The sequence below is a fragment of the Amphiura filiformis genome, chromosome 8 (genome assembly GCF_039555335.1).
Source record: "Amphiura filiformis chromosome 8, Afil_fr2py, whole genome shotgun sequence".
NCBI lineage: Eukaryota > Metazoa > Echinodermata > Ophiuroidea > Amphilepidida > Amphiuridae > Amphiura > Amphiura filiformis.
Genome location: NC_092635.1, coordinates 7682544 through 7700437, shown reverse-complemented (window position 1 = coordinate 7700437; position 17894 = coordinate 7682544). Strand labels below are relative to the sequence as shown.

Sequence of the window (17894 nt, the reverse complement as noted above, 5' to 3'; positions counted from 1 at the left end):
CTTATTCTTTAATTTTGTTAATTTGTTTAAATATTCAGCAGACAAATGGAATACGAGGTTGAATGACCTAGTTGACAGATGTCTCCTTTCAAATATTTTATTAGCCAAGCTTACTTAAGCAGAGATAAACATAAAACCTTTAAGTAAAGTTAAAGATTGATGATAAGCGATTGCATTATTTTATTGCAATATTTTGTCATCTCTACACTTCTTTGCTTCAGACTCAGTTTTACAAAACAAAGGTTTATTTATGTAAGCTTTGCCTCAAACAAAATAGAGTGAAATATTGATGTCGGGATCATTCACAGTATCTTAGCTGCCTTGTTTATTTGCAACAACAATATTATTTACAAATGAATGCAATATTTCATTTTAAGCCTCACCTTTCATAAACTAAACCATTAATAATATCATATTTGATATCAATTGTAGGGTTCAGTTACAAAACTGATATACCCAGGGTGTTATTATCACAGTTTTATAGGGTAATGAATGCATATTACTTGTTAGGAGAGAAATTAGACAAAATAATACACATGCAACATCAGGGCAAGTACATTATTTTGTCTAATTTTTTGAGCAACAAGTAAATACACATTCATTAACTATTTCAAAAACAAGAAGAATTAAATTATCACTAAAAATGTTGTAAAATAGAACCAAATATAAATGCATCAATCCGCTCAAAAAATGAATCAAGTCTACACAACACGAATGCGTGCAAAAGCACTGCGCGTAGTACATAGAGTGCACATTATACACAATCAATGCACTCCGCATACTTTTCTAACTGCTTTTCTGATTGGCTGCTTTGATATAGGAGTGTATGAAGTAGATATAATCCTAGTTTTTGATCAAAAATTTATCTTGGAATAGCAAGTTGGCGGCCTTGAATTAATGAAAATGGCATTTAATTTATCAGCTTTTGCATCAGAACTCTTCAATTGATAGCATTTTTCAGGTTTTCAAAGCTCTTAACAGCAAGGTTAACTATAATTGATGATATCAACATTAACAATACTGTCTCTCTCTCAATTTCTTGCAGACTTTGAATCGGCAAGAAAGAGGATACTGGTTATTGATGAGGAGCAAGTGTTTCAAGGGAAGCGGAAATAATCAAGCATTGCTATAGGAACTACCTTCTCCATACAGGAACTGCCCCATCCATTGTCATCTATCTTGGCAGTGTATTATGATGGCTTCATTTAGAAGCTGAAGATGTTTTCTACAATTTTTGTACGATAGTGATTATTGAAGTAATAATGTAGCACAGTATGTTGATATTGGTGGCGGCATGATTACAATGGCTAGCAATACAACTAAAGCTACAACTACAGTTGCACATAATGGTAAGTACAATCTAAATTGTTTTCTTATTCAATAGGCATGGTCTAACCTGTAAACAATTTTTGGTGTCATCTATCAGGCCCTAAGATAACCCTACATCATCGCAAGTATAAGGACGTGCCAAATTTTTTGATAGGCGTATCTTACTGTAGTGCGCCGGCTGTACTACTTAAAATATTGGACCTGCTTACCCTCTATCACAGTATACAGGCTAATAAAACAACAATTCCTATCGTTTAACGTTAATTTAGAGAATATAAGTATTATTTTGAGACCAGCCATCTCTCTATCCTCCATGTTATATTAGGTCATAGAGACATGGATGGGTCTCAAAACAATACTTTTATTCTCATTCGTAAAAGATCAATTGTAAAATCATGTTTGGATATAGAACCAATTTACCTCAGCAGAGAATGGTTGAGCCCATTGTTATTGTATTGATTTCATTGCCAATCGGCCTCTTCGTTAATCCAATAGGCATTCTCCTTTTTGTTTGTGCAATGTGACGTTGCTTTCCGGGTTCATTTGAATCGTCACTTTTTTGTCTGCAATTGCTCAGAGCGGATCGAGATGAATTTTAGTCCAAGTTTGGTGATTCTCTGTCTAGGGGTAATTTATGCTTACTCCTTATGATGTCTTTTGATCAAGTTCAGCCCCTTCAGCCAGTCACTGCTGTTCAGAAAATTAGCAAATCCATTGAGTTCTTCACATGTGGATGCAAAAAGATCACTGCGCTCATACCATGTTACGTGCAATGCAAATGATACATGCCACTACACAGTTCAATATGCACCCAACTGTGCTCCCTTGGCTCATATAACACAGGCAAGAATTAATGAAATTAAAGGAAAAATGCAACTGTTTTAGAATCTGTAATTTTTTTTTACTATTTTTGTGTTCCGAGGCCCTGAAACAGAATTGTTTTAGTTGATGTTGAATGCTTTCAACAAGTATTTGTTACTCAATCATTGAATATTCAACATAGAATACTGAATTTTCCATTGAATCCTTTTTCAACAGCAAATCTTGTTAGAAGATAAACCGACTTGAAAAAGATTGAATAATGAATACTTGTTGCATCAAATATTCAATATGGAGTATGAATAAGCCTTAAGAAGTTTTGGAATAGTATACTGATAAAACCACAGATAAATCTTCCAAATTATATCTCTGCCGCTCCTCTAGTGACACGTATTAAGCATGTTACAGTGAAAATAATATTGTTTTTAGATTTTTCTTTACTCTGCAACTCGAGGGAAATATGATCAAGAATTAATCTTACATTAATAATTGAGCCTGTCGCTGCATGGTGTCTTGCCATTGAAATCTTGCCAAACTAAATGTTACAGTCTCAAATGTTACGCTATGTTTAATGTATTTTTACCACAGTACCACAGTGTTAGACAGACCCTTGAGACTATCTGAGGGTATTTTCCTTATTCTGTGTTTTCTTGTTTTGGGCATCTCTTCACTGTTAATGCATTGCGTGCCTGTCATAGGCTTCATCATAAAAAGTCCAAGTTTTGAGATATTTCCTCAAAATATAAAGAGCTATAGTCTCAAGAACCACTGAACCAATACTGGGGCATGTTTGTACTCATTTTAATGCATTATTAATGCTAATTCCAAATATGGTAATGATAATATAAAATCTTTTAATTCTTGAATTTTTAAAGAAAATTTGGAACTTGTTGTCTGCAGTCTTCACCCATGTAGAGTGGGCTGAGCAGTTTTCTATTTTTTGTATTTTATTTTGTTATCCAGTTTTTAAAACATTTTCTTCCTTTGAAGGTGTGCCATGAAGTATTATTTTACTAATCAATTAGTCTGATTAATTTCTTTCATATTTTGTAATGTCGTTGTTATATATTATTTAAGGATTAAGTCTTTGTTGTAATGAAATAAGTTCAAACATGGTACAAAACAAAAGTGGGAAAATGTGTGCTCTGTTAGTAGACACATTGGAAATATCTTATCTTAAAATGAACCATTGCCGATCATCAGCAATCATTCTATATAATCTGAGTCTAATTCACTACTAATATATTTGCAGCATAAGAAACAGACCATTTATTCTGCCAAATGGAGTTAGTGGTAGCACCATATGGACATTCCCTTACCCACCTCCGCCCATCGTCACCCAAAAATCTCATTATTTGGAGCAAAATTAAATCCCAAATTAGGCCAATTTTCATATTTTTAAAGACTTTTACCCCACCCTGATATTAAATCCCCCACAAACACAACAAATTAAGCTGATTTAGGTGTACGTTTTAAAAAGTGTAAACAGTACAAATATAGCAAACAATTTCATGTTATAAAATAATACATTATGGCTTTAACTTTCGTCCATGTTCAACACAACAGCAATCTTTCACTCCGGTGTCAGGTGGAGTTTGAGGAATAACCATGAAAAAGTCAAGTTATAACAGCACTACGACCGATAGAATACAAACTCTTGCAAAAATACATGGAATCATTATTTCTAGCTCAACTGGTTATTAACTGAGCTTCTGCACTTTTCCCCATAAGCTATTTTCCAGGTTGTATAAAATTGGTAATGAAAAAACTTTCAAAATTGGGTTAAACCAATAATCACCACCTAGAGGAGAAATGGTATAAATGTGCTTTTTAATGGAGATGGTATGAAGCTGATTTCACTAGGAAATAATAAGGACTGATCACCCAGAGGAAAGTGTGGATCTTGAAAATAACTATTGACTTTGTCTTTGCTTTTTTTTTTCAAATGCTTTCAAGGGGGAAATTGGATGTGAATTATGTTAACCAAATATATAACTATAATTATAGTATGTTATTATCCGAGGTATTGGGGCATAAAAAGTATCATACCCTAGATGTGTTTATTGACCCATTTCCATAAAATCCGGAACATGATGGCAGACCATGTTTTAAAATAAAAGCCTTTAAAAGAAGAGTTTTTAGTGATTTTGGATGTCAGTTACAGGTGTATATCCATCAAAGTATTTGCAGTATTTTTAAGCAATATTGTACGATCTTTCAAATGAGTTCGATTAATTACATTGTATGTAAATGTTTACATTTGTATGTCCCAACTTACATTGAATAATGGAATCAGCCAAATGGGTTGTGTATGTAGATCAACAGAGCAATTTTGAATTAATTTCTTAATTAAGACATTGAATCCCCCATAGAGTTCGACAGTTAAGCAGCCAATAAAGTAAATGTGCTTTCTTTCATTTTACCTTTTCAGGTTGGCTTAAAATGACCAGAAAACCTTAATGAGTGAATGTTCTTAATCATTCAGTAGTTGGAAAAAAGTTTGGAAATAAATCTAATACTGAAACTTACTTTTTGCAACTTTGCTACGTTGCATTGTCAGCTATCACAGAGGCTGTTATGGTTTTGTGAGAATGGGTCATATTATATTACTATAGTATCCAGGTATGAAATACTAGGTACTTATCGTAAGATGTAACAATCCCTGCATCTATTCAAGTTCCAGATGCTGCTGCTATCAGTAGATATTACATGTTTTTCCCATGCATATGACCGTATTTGTCATAATATTTCTCATAGAAATATGGTGATAATCTTAGCTTTAGCTGGCATTAGGAAAGCTTATCCCTGCATTTCCAAAGATGCCTCAATTTCTGTCAGCAGTGTTACTAATGCCCATTTCACCTGCCAAATTGGGCTAATGCAATTTTTTCTGTAATTCAGGAAACAGCGTTTCTTTTAAATAAATTAAAAAAATAAATGTAGATATTTATATAGCGCTTTATGCTGTAAACAGCCTCAAAGCGCTTTACATTTATTCCGCCGTCATTAGAATATGTCGGAACCACGTTTGCAGCCTACAAGTGGCGCAGGGTCCATCAGTACAACAACTGTGACTACCCCTAACAGCTTCCCATTGCACCTGGGTGGGGTGAGGCAAGCGAGGCAAAGCGCCTTGCCCCCCGGGGTGCAACATGGTGGTGGGACGGGGAATCGAACCCATGCACGTCGAGCAAGCTCTCAGATTATGAGTCCAAGGCCATAACCACTGAGCTACCGTGCCCACCGTGGCACGGTGCCGAGCCACGTGCCCTTTTATTTTCGAAGCAACTGCATTTTTTTTAAATGCTCAAGAAATTGATAAAATAATCAAAAATGAATTTTGCTCAGTTGAAATACTAATATTACCAGAATATATTTTATAAATTATTACAAATTTATCACATTATGTTTTTGTTTAAATAGCAGATCATGTTTCAAAAGATTCATCAACTAAACAATTGATATCGTTGATTAAAGATTTATTAGAAGACAGTACGTCACAAACCTATAGTGTTCTAGTCTGCTGCATTCCAATGAATGTCATTAATAATGCAATGTCTTAGATATGTGAAGCATTTAAAGCCATATTGTAACATTGCCATAAAAGTAAATTAGTATTTATTTTCCACAAAATGTAAGTTTTTACTGTTAGATATGTCACTTTGGCACTGAATTGTTTTGGCAACACTGCTTGTGTATGAGAAGTGAATGTTTTATTCATAAGTTGCATAATTATTGTCGCTCATTCTACAAAATCCGGTGCCAATCCACTATAAAAATTGAAAAAATAAAAGTTGTTCAAAAAGACCTGCTGTTTGTGTTTTTTGAGAGTAAATGTATCACTACTTTCAGATGTAAAAAATTGCCAACACCACTTGCATATTTTTCTTTCAGGAAGTCATGATGTTTTTTAACACTAAAACTCAATGTAATGTGAGCTACGTTACCGACTACAAAATGGGCTGGTTTTACTCAATCCAAGGTCATAAAAAGCAAACTAAAGATCACTTGAGTGAAATGTAAAACAGATTTCACCATTTCATAGAAGTTTTGAAGATGAGTAAATGAGTGTGTAACGTAGCTCACAGTAACATAGTTCACTGGTTTTTAATGTTTTTAATGTGATTTGCGAACGTTAGAACGTTATGTCGGTTAATTCTAATATAAATGGGGTTCGACCACTGGTAGCTTTCACATATTATTAGGAAGTACATGTAATACAAGTGCATACTATAGAATCCCGGTAACGTAGCTCACCAATCTTAACATGGTCGGTCGAAATTTCAATGTTTACAACATTTCTATGCCAAAAATGCTACAGCATCACAATTTTTACTGTGATTTTTCAAAACCTATGAGTGTTTCCTTTCAAAAACCGCAAATTACATTGATACCTCTGTTTTACTTCTTTCCAATAACGTGTGTTAAAAAGGGGTAACGTAGCTTACAGCGTTTTTGGTGGAAAGTGCAATTTATTTTAGAATTACACAAAGACGTTTTAATCACTAAAAATAATGTTGATAAACAATATGATGGTGCGTTATCTAATTAAAAAACAAAAAATATGTAAAGAAATCGAATTTATTCAAAGAAAATATTCAGGGTTAGATGTGACACTTGAGCAGTGGAAACACATTTTTAGCGATTTTTGAGCCTTTGCAAGGGTTAATCAGGCTGAAGAAAGCATTTAAAGTATGGAAAACTATATATGTCCGTGTAGATCTCGTTGAGTTCTACCAGAAAAACAACATATTTGATGCCCTAAATGCTCGACAAAGTGTTTGTGGACCAAAGAATGGAAAAAAGGCTATTGGCACCGGATTTTGTAGAATGAGCGTTATATCAAATGAAAACTGGGTCCTCTTGAAATGAATAGACTTGTTCACTTTATGACCTTGATGATGATCTACAAAATAATATGGTGGATCCTATGTTGCATTTGGAAATTGCCACCTGAAATCACAGGAACTTAATGGTTACCAATCATTTTGATAACTTGTACTAGTGTCTTTTTATCTTCTGATTCAATTACAATTATCTCAAATAAGTGTAATATTAATATTTTCAAGCAGACATTTTTTAACTGTGTGTACAACTCCTGGAATAAACTCCCTGCTGACGTTATAGGAATATTCAGTTTTCAAATGTTTCAAATCTGCGCTTCGTAACCAGTTTAACCACTACATCTCAAATTAACTTGTCAGTATACCTATTTTGTGCAATTTCACTAGTGCTTTTATGAATTCTGCGATAGCTTTGGCACCTCAATTTTAGTATTATATTGTATTTTTAATGTATTTTATAGTGTTTTTAAATGTGTTTATAATTATGTACTGTGTAATTTTAGTTCTTTTATTTGGTGTGTGTATAAGGGACCACATCTAGTGGGCCTGCGTGCCTGTTCGGGGTTGCCCTTTTGTACCACACACCGCATTTTGATATTTTTATGTGCAATGAAGGTAATAAACTAAACTAAAACTAAACTAAATGATTATACAGCTTTAATCTGCAAGCTGTATAATCCCAGTAGCCCAGTTTTTAAGATTGTAAAACAAAGCACCCAATGCTGGATATTTGGGCTGTTTTACCTGAATTTAGAATGTAAATCACCCAATTGAGCGAGAAAAACACTTGACGCGAACACTGCTGGTGCTTAATGGGAAGTAAGGTTGCACTCTATTATACATCGGTAAACGTCAAAAGAGGAGCTAGGCAGGTGCTCAAACACTGATATGGAATTTCTGGCGATGTTGTGTATAACAATTCCGTAATAGGCCGCAGCCTGACAATAAAAAAAAAGTAGCCCAATTTTAGGCAAGTAGCGGCATGGGTTTTTGAGTAGTGGCAAGTGATCGCCAAATAGCCCAATTGTGCGTCTAAGGCATGTCATTTGCATCACTGTACACTGAGAAGGTAATTAAACTGCAGATGACTATAAGTACTTATGTAATGGTAATCTGATAGGAAGTTGTTCATCTGTTAAATATGGGTCAGTCATCTACTCAAGATTGGCTAATTGACAAACTACTTGCTGTGTGGATCAATGTATTGATGGTCTAGATGGTTAACGCAATGCAGAGATGTATGTGTGATGGTCAGATGTATATGGCTGAAATATGTTGTATTTCAAAACAGTATATTTTGTCATTATATTTGAAATAACCAAAAAATCAATTCAAATCTCTGTTTGGTCCAAATCTGGTCCAAATATTATTATTGATATCAGTGTATAGGTTAAAATGCACACGCAGCGTTTTCAACTCATACAGGTCTTCATAAAACATTTCGAAATCATAATAACCACTGTAGAACTAGGCATGTTTGTATCATATGAATGCATTTTTCACGTAGAATCCAAATATATTTATGAAATTGGTAAATTTTGTACAATTTTGTTGTCAATTTTTATGACCTTAGTTGGATGGACTCAACATCCACACAAAATAAAAGGTTAAATTGCTGGCAATAAACTGTACATTAGGATGGTGACAATATAATGAAATGGCTGACTTACAAGCCAGCTATTTCACCTATAATAGGTCACCTGTTATTGACTTGAAGAAATGTTGACAATGTTTAATCAATAACAGCTGATTCAGTATTGAAGGAACATTTTTCATGTTTTCACCTTAGGCAGATTGTGGCAAACAATGTTGTTTTGCAGTGGGACAATTATTGCAGTATTGTGTATATATCCTGCTTCAAGGCACTTGTAAGTTCTGCAGACAGCCGTTGTTGAGGGTTGGTAAATTATTAGATTTGCAATGCTCAAAGGCAGATTGTTGGACTTCTAATTGTGCTGGGATGTTGGGATAGCTATTTGATGGTTGTGAATCCGAATTGATTCAGAGTGGTGTAGATCTATCATAACAAGTAATATTCAAATGATTAACTTTTCATAGCTTTGCAAGCAATGACCCGTAATACAGGGGTGTAACTGAAAGGATAATGGACATGGACCTCTTGTAAAAAGTAATACATACTGCAAAAATGTTGTACCACTCCAAGAAGTGGCCTCTAGGGAGAGACATTGTACATGAACCTTCAAAAGGGGTTCCTGAAAATTCATGAATCCTTTTGGAGAACCATTAAAGTTTCTACAGGCTTTCTGCCACACATGGTTCATCCGAGTACCAAGAGATCAATTGTATGTTTTCTTTTAAGAACCATCAAAGGTTCTCTCCTGAGATGACAAATAAAGAAAATTTTGAAACATTTTTACAGTGTACATAGCATGGTATGATTCTATTAATTACAGAAAAATTCAACAAATTCTATTTGAGACATTTTATCAGTGACATTTCTCGTATTTATAAAATGAATAGCTACAATCAAATGCAATATTTGTTGGGACACTTTTCGACATTTTAAATACTCACAGCTCCCCTTAGCATATAGCCTACAGTATTATTTACCAAATGCCTTTATTTGAAATGTGCCACATGTTTGCTTCAACAGTGGTTGGAGGAGCTGGAGAGGATTTGAAATAGGTTGGAATCATACAAATAAAATATCATAATTATGATGAACCTCACATGGCCAATTTTATTTACCATGTGCAAGAAATATGCACAGTGTCCCAGGGAGTTTTATTTATTAGTTTTAGTTGGACTGGATAATTGTAGGAAAAGGGGACTAAAAAACATGAAAGAAAAGAACTTTGATGTGAGCTGACAAGCAGTTCCTGCAGTAGCCTCAGTCAGACCTTGGCCTCCTTCTGATACTCATTCAATTCACTGACCATGTCACAGTTTATGTTTTCTTCCTTTCAGAAGAGTCATGCCACTCTCCAAATGCAGCTGTTCCTGAAGTATTCTCACACCTTGGTCTCTTTCTGGTATTCAGTTTACTGACCATCTCATGATTGTATTCTATCATTTCAGGAGAGCCTTATCATCCTCCCAATGCAGCTGTTCCTGCAGCCGCATCTGCTGCCTCTCTCATGCTGGTGCTTGGTGCTATTGTCTTGTGGTACTTCCTGATGAGAAGACAGTGAGTAGATTTAATTTAAGGGGTATCTATTCTTTAGTTCACCTTAAGTTCAGTAGTGACGTCAATGCCTTTTCGCGGCTCTGCTGCTGCGCTGCAAAAAACACCTTTGTACGCGTGTGTGTACACGCTGCAAGATTAACTTTACGCGCACGATTTGATACTGCTCCTAGCGAAATATGCACCTACGTCACTACCGAACTTGAAGTAAACCATTGTATTAGGCACAGATCCTAGGGCAGGTGAAGGTGGGAGGGGGTAAATCACCATTTGAGGATGCATTGTGTGTGTGTTTTTGACCAAATCAAACTCATATTGGACCATTTTAGCTTAAAAATAATTGTAAATATTGGCACTTTTTGCATGCATTTGTTCCAAGAAAGTAAATCTGCTAGTTTATGATGCTACAGTCATGCTGCTTCTCAAATTCTACAACAAAACCCCCATCTTCCAATGTCAAAAAGAAATCAATGTCAATGTTCCAGAGGGAGGTTTTTTGTAAGAGAATCAGCCACCAGAAAAGAACTAAGAAAATAAATCACCAGACCAGTCTTTGCAAATATTTTTCCATCCTAAAAGAATCCAAATTCATTTGATATCAACATGAGGCCAATCTGGGATTTGAACCAGAGACCGACTTATCGATCAGATATTGGCAATTGTTTTTCTGGTGATGGAAGTTATATCACAAAAAATGCCACGCCCTTTGCGATATAGTATGATATGCACTTTATTGATAATTTGAAGTCATTTGATGCAAACACACATTCAATTTCATTCAGACACAGTAAAATCCCTGAACATATTCCTTTCTGCACGTAATGCCCATTCTCTCTTCCATTGACCTTTTGCAATAAAGTGATTCATGTATTCTTGAATGCTTTCAATTATGTCTGTTTTTGCATCAACACACACACTTAAAGTGGCGATAAGATAGTGATGTGTGGGTATACATGCAAGAGATTTGTGCAATCAAACTAAACACTGAATAAACCTGAGATAAAAGCATCCCTGTTTTTCTTAGTTTGTTGGGTACTATGTTGAAAAATGAAATGTTGAAATAAAATGTTAGATTGAACTAGGGAAGTGCCACTAGACATTTTCAAGGCTGAGGATGATGAATTTTACATGATTGTAATGTACTTTAGAAAACTAACAAACCTTGGAAATATCAAGGCTTTAGGTGCTATGGTTGTCTTAAAATCAGATTATGAATAAAAAGATGGAGTACTTTTTTGAACTATTTATCATCAAATTATTAGTCAATGCATACGCAATGTTCATAACACTGTACGTATAAGGCCGACACATCATAAGGATCAATCTCATCCAGTCACTATTAACAGAGTGACACACATTGGTAACATAGACACTGGAATTAAATAGGGATTTTCTTTATTTTGCCTCATCTGTTCAGGTCAAAATAAAAGGGGACATTCTGTCAGTGAAAACTAACATTTTGTGGAAAAGAAATAAAAAACTCCTAACACTGTGGAGAAACAATATTACTTGAATTATTAGTAGCTAGTGCCATTTACATTTGTGACAGACATATTCTGCCTCCTAACTAAAGGATTCATTCACATGCTCAAGAATTGCAATCCCAAGTCAAATCCAGAGTGGGTGTCCACATGACTCAATTGATACTTGAAATTCTTGAGTTTTGCAATGCCTGATGACGTCAGCTCTGGAATTACAACCGGAAGTTTACTGTGAGCTTTCTAGTGGCCCCGTGGCATGCCAAATTTAGCAGTATTAACTGAAGAGTTTCATTGCAAAATTTGATAAGCGCCAAATATATGAAAATTGAGATAACAGTATAACACTGTCAAACGATCGTTGAGAGATAGCGCGATTATAATAAAAAATTACCAACTCGCAACATATCCAACAGTAAACAGGTACATACATATGCCACGTCCATTTAACACAATTTGATCTTTTTCTCCAATGGATTTATTGCATTTTATGATGAAACTCTTCAAATATAATTATTACAAGGCCATAGGTTATGCTCAGCACTTGAGAATCACAAAATGTATCATTCACATGATGGTAGCACTCGAGGACTACTCGAGCATCACTCAGAGAAATCATGAAATGCACATCATTTCTTGGTGATAAATTTGTGGGTAAACTGCATAACTTAAGCAAAAAGCCTTCTGTGTGGATGTGCCTAAAATCTTATCACTTGCAGATACTTTGACTTTGGGAAGAAAACTGATTGATATACACCTGCTTCACAAGCAAAAACTTGTCCATAATGACAGGTGGACGAATGGTTAGCTGAGGCTGCAATGGGTTTCATAAGATATTGAATTGATAATGCATACATTTATGCAAGTTTTATCAAAGATAATTTCATAGCAGTTGATAATGTTATCATTATCAATCAACTCTAGCTAGCACACTGTCACATAATACCTTATTCGGATACAGTTTCTATTTTAGCATTTTATAATGACTATAAAAGATGGACGCCCTTGGGCTGAATGAAGAAGACAGTCACCGTTTATTAAAGCTGATCGTTATCACACGAATGACCCAAAGACGATCTTTTTTAGGGTCTGTCTCTGTTTAAAAAATAATTGTAATAAAGATGCACTTGTATTAGGTTAGATAACATCAAGAATAAAAGATATTTCAATTATTTCAGAAGAAAAAATAGAAATATATTGGGAATATCTTCCTGGGCTACCACATTTATAACTCTACTACTACATATAGTTTTGTTCTCAGTTTGAAACAGCTGGTTGCATGGGAGGGAGCTTTCAAGTATTAGAGATTTCATCAAACATAAGATTTGGTTACATAAGGGAAGCATAATTAAATGTTTTAAATGAAGTCTCAGTTTTAGATTAAAATATAAGGAATAGCTGGCCCTTGGAAACTATAGTTGTAATTTGCAGATGTGGTACAACAGCAGCATTTTTATGAACCTCTCCTAATATTATTTAACGATATTCTCTCTTTGCTTGTTACAGATTATTAAGAAAAAAGGACAAGATCCCAGGTCGATTTGGCAGCCATAGAAGTCATGGTAATGGCAGTTTCATCAGTAATAGTTTCAGGGATTCCAGTCGCCATGGCAGCATGAAGGAACGTGCCTTGATGGGGAAATCCTCCCGCAACTCCTCCCTGAACAAAAAATCCAACGGCCATGCACACAGACATTCAAAGTGCACTTGCAACTGTGGAGACTCACCACTTCTCAAGAAACACTCACCACGGAACAGTAGAAACTCTCTATGCGACCATGGTAGCTGTCCCGGGAATTCACCGTTTTGTCCGCACACCCGTAGATATTTGTATCAAGCTAGTGTAATGAGAGATTCTATGGATTCAGATTATTATGCAGATGATGATGCAACACATTCTGGTGGCACAAGCGACAACAATATCTGTACCTGCGGCACTGTGCACCCGCCGCAGAAGGATAGGACCTCCAAGCGTTCTCTCCCAGATACAACTGTTGTCACTATTGAGCATAATAATAACCCTCCTTCGCAGATGAGTCCGGAAAAAACTCGTAGATACCAAAGCAAAGCGCGGGGCGTCAAACTGCAGGCAATTAAGAGACTACAGTTAAGTCAGCCTTATTCATATGACATGTGCATGTGTGAGTTGCCTAGTACTTCAAACAATATGCAAACTATGTGCATGTGCGGAACTTCGCATGGTAGTTTGAATGGACCGCAGACTCGAGCCCTCAGTGCAAGCGCCCCCAATCTTGCTGATTTGCAAGGAAAAGAAGGTGACGGAAGTGCAAGAGCATAGTAGAAGTTTTAAACATTTTGTTTTATACCATGGGATGACTTTTATCATAGTCTTTTACCGCAAAGCTTTCAATATATGTATAGAGTACAGACTTGAGTGTTAATTGCTACAAATTACTGAGTTAATGATCCAAGCATAGGTTTACCGAACAAATAATGATCAACAGGGAATTGTCATTCTTTGTATTTTTTGTCTCTCAAAAAAAAACCGGGTAAATCAGCAGTGCATTATCATGATTATAGATACTGCAATAGCTAACATATAACCCAACCTATTGTCTCATGCATCAAGAGCATTCTATTATTTTCAATGGAATTTCCAGGAGTAGACTTTAAATATATTCCTTCTTAAGACTTAAGGACATATGGATTTGCAATCTACAGGTCGTTCAGTATACCAGCAGAATATTTTCCTGTATTTTACGTTCATTTCAACGAAAAAGCATCTTGACAAATTATGTGAAACACATCATTGGGTGTACACTGTTTTAGAGGCTTACTGCAGTGGGTCTGCCTTGGTAATGGACTTGTTAGACTGGATATTATCCTGGATTTGACAAATGCAATAAACAAATTAAAAAAATAAGTTGGGAATTTTCTTCTCCATGCACAATAACTCAAAATCATTTTTGACAGATCTTTTCAGAGCCTCCATAACATATTTCCCCATTGAAGGACAGAACCGTACATAATAATTGGTTCTCTCTCTCTAAATCTGAGATACTCCTGATGACTTGTAGTCTTGACTATAATGATCACACTCAGTAATCTGTAGCATAAACCAAAAGATCAATAGAATTTGATAGCAACTATCAAAATAAGGAATTACATTGCTGTAATTGTATATATTTTTGAAAATAATAATTCTTTCTTTTTTTAGATTTTAAGATTTGCACATCTATTTGTAAGTTATATAAGTAATGAAGAATGTGTATGAATAGTATGATAAAGTTGCTGTAAAGTTTACTCCCCCAATCAAGTTTACTCCCTTCCTATGTAAAGTTAACACCCTTCTTCAATGTTGTATACATATGCTGGTAAACAGATGAGACAAACCTGGAATTAGATCTTATTTAGAAACTTACGCACAAAATGTTACCATACATTAGGTTTTACTGCCTGAACAGAATTGATCATGTCTCACCTCCTTTTTCAACTAAATCGACGGTAATAACTCTTCTAGTGAGTGATCAACATTTAGCCACAAATTGCCTCAGGCAAAACTCACATCCGGGGAACTAAATACCACACAAGGTCATTTCTATGTAACTTATTGACCCATTTGTGTTATATACTGCCTCTAGCTATAATGGCAGCCTGGTGATCTGGTCCATTCATTGACAGATACTAACCTCAGGAGGGAATTCAATTTTTGAGCAATTCTCTTCAGGTAGTGAAACGTAATGACATGTACGCATAAATATGTGTAGCATAATGTAGATGACAGACCCTAGAAATCCAGGATATGTGTAGCCTAGTTACTTGGAAGAAATAAAGACATTGAAGGGATAGTGCAATAAGGCCTATCTACAATAGCTGCCCTGTAGACATTTGACCATTTCTATACTCTATATTGTGTACACACTCAAAATAAGACACCTGGCAGCTATTGCAGATATGGCCTTTCTGCACTAACCTCTTGATATTTCAAATTATGTGTTGGTTTATGGACCAATAATGAATGTTGGATTGTGCTCATAGTTTATCTTACAACTTTCACATTACTAAAGAGAGGCTGGAGGTGAGAGGACAGTGAATTGCATCATATCCATAATTCTGTAACTATCTCCCATAAACCCAGATGCTTAGTGAGAACTAAGTGGGAAGGCCTTTATCTCAAAATTAGGTAAACAGAAAACTAAAATGATCCAATGATACTACTTATATAACATAGCTGCCCAACAAAGTCAAGTCATTCCAACAACTTTTTTTGGAAGTCTGTTTCTTTTCTAGCACTATTTAACATCTACTCATCGACTGACTTTTAGAATGTGCTGGGTACAAAAAAACATACCCCACAACTTGATGTCACCTTTTGAGATATGAATTAGGTTATTGAACTTATGCCATTGAGATGAGACTATTTTAGCATAATAGCCATAAATAGCCTTTTTGTACCATTTTCATCAAATTTTGGGCCCTCTTGTGAAAAAATTCTGGTTATGTCAGTAGGGGATGGGGCAGACACCAGGGCTAGATGTCTCATATCCCTGGTTTGAGTATGATTGAGGGCATTTGTTGTGTTTTGGTACCTTTTTGTATGGAATTTTTCAAATTTTGTATGATGCTATGATGCCCTTACTGATGCATTTAACACTGTCCTTCAACCTCCATAGGTGCTCATCATACATATGGGACCAGCACACTCATAATCTGCCTTCTTCATGGGCCTTTTTCAGGTTATTACTAGAGATGAAAATAATCATATTCATCAAAGAAAATGTATCATGCATTATAACAGCAAAAGACAAAGTATATGGCTCATTTCCAATCTGTTTAAAAAGCTCAAAATTCATTTGAGACTATGTGGCAAGCTTACAACTATTTGACACACTTGCAATCTTGAAATAAGTAGATTTAAACAAAACTTCAATGTTGGTATTAAAATAAAGACTTAATGTTTTGTCTGTGTTTTTTAGAAATATTTAGAATATTATGCAAATATATGCAAATTAGACAAGGTTAAAACTAGCGATTGTGTAACATGATATCTGTATGTATCACATTACCATGTGGGTATATTTGTTACAGTACTGATAAAAAGTCTTTGATCTTCATTTTGCATATAACTCATGGGCAATTATCTGGCATTGTACATGCCAGTACACGCAAAGTTAACTTTGTGTGTCAAGTACCTGGAATTTGCACCTGATTGCATGTCTTAAGACATGTGAATAATTGCAGTCGCAGGAGCGAGGCATTTGCCAGGCTCACAAACACACCCCTGCATCTGGTGTTGACATGGTAAGAAAACATCTTGCATGCCGATGAGTGTCAAGTTTGTGTGTCATGCCTCTAAGACAAGAAAAGTCAAAGACGTTGATCAGTAATGTATGTCATTGTTGTATTAATGTGATACTTTAATGAGAAATACCTGACATTATGGTAATGTTTTCAAAAGCAAAGCAGATGTATTCAGAAATTGAAGCTTTTTATTAACATTCATACAGAAATGAATGCAGCTCAGGTGGTCAGAGGCAAAAAAAATTAGACTGACAAAGTCAGACTTTGCCAGTGTGCGTGCGATGTAAATGTCCACTTTTTGCGCAGAATGTGTCTATTTTGCCCCCCCTGAAATTGACTTTGCCCCCCCCACATGCCCCCCAAATACAAATTCCTGGTGCTGCCACTGCCAACCAGTAGTAATCAAGTCAATATGTATTGTAAACACAATGGAATATTTATGATATAAAGGAACACCTCAAGACTTAATTAAAGAGTGTATTTTCAATATTTGAAACAGAAAGTGAGAGAAAAATTGAATATTTTGAAATCAATTCTGAGAACTAAGTCTGTAAGCTATAAGGTGCCAAGTGTGCCTTTAATAACCCACGGCACTATAGCATGCTAAGTGTTCACATTTATGGCTGAATGTTAGCAAATTTGAATTATCAAAATACAATGATTGTATATATTTACAAAAGAAAAAACCCTGTGATTTTGTAAATAAATTTTCAAAAAGAAGTGTTTGGATTCGTTATTCCATCCTTGGGTTTTAAAATGTATATATTTGTACAATTTGTAATTAAGATATGTACATCTGCTGTAAATTAAGATTAATATAAAAACAGGCTATACCACTTGAAACCATGCAACCCTTATAGAAGATATAATCTTACATACAGAGGGTGCGAAGTTAAAATGGAGCATGAGAGTCAACCATTTAAAGGTAAACCCATTTGAAATGTGCACCCCTGTGTGGATGATCAAGGTCATATCTTTCATAGGGGGTATATGGCTTTCAACTGGAATAGATGAATG

At 35.2% G+C, this 17894-nt stretch overlaps 1 protein-coding gene across 2 annotated transcripts in view; it reads left to right on the top strand.

The window, feature by feature from the left end:
• Positions 1 to 16044, top strand: part of LOC140158580 (uncharacterized) — a 111394-nt gene extending 95350 nt beyond the window's left edge. For both annotated transcript variants that reach the window (XM_072181718.1, XM_072181717.1), the window contains exons 2-4: positions 1046 to 1349; positions 10032 to 10140; positions 13122 to 16044. In XM_072181718.1, the coding sequence (XP_072037819.1) occupies positions 1295 to 1349; positions 10032 to 10140; positions 13122 to 13914 (957 nt within the window). In that variant the 5' untranslated portion in view covers positions 1046 to 1294 and the 3' untranslated portion in view covers positions 13915 to 16044. The remainder of the gene's footprint in view (positions 1 to 1045; positions 1350 to 10031; positions 10141 to 13121) is intronic.
• Positions 16045 to 17894: the final 1850 nt, after the last annotated feature.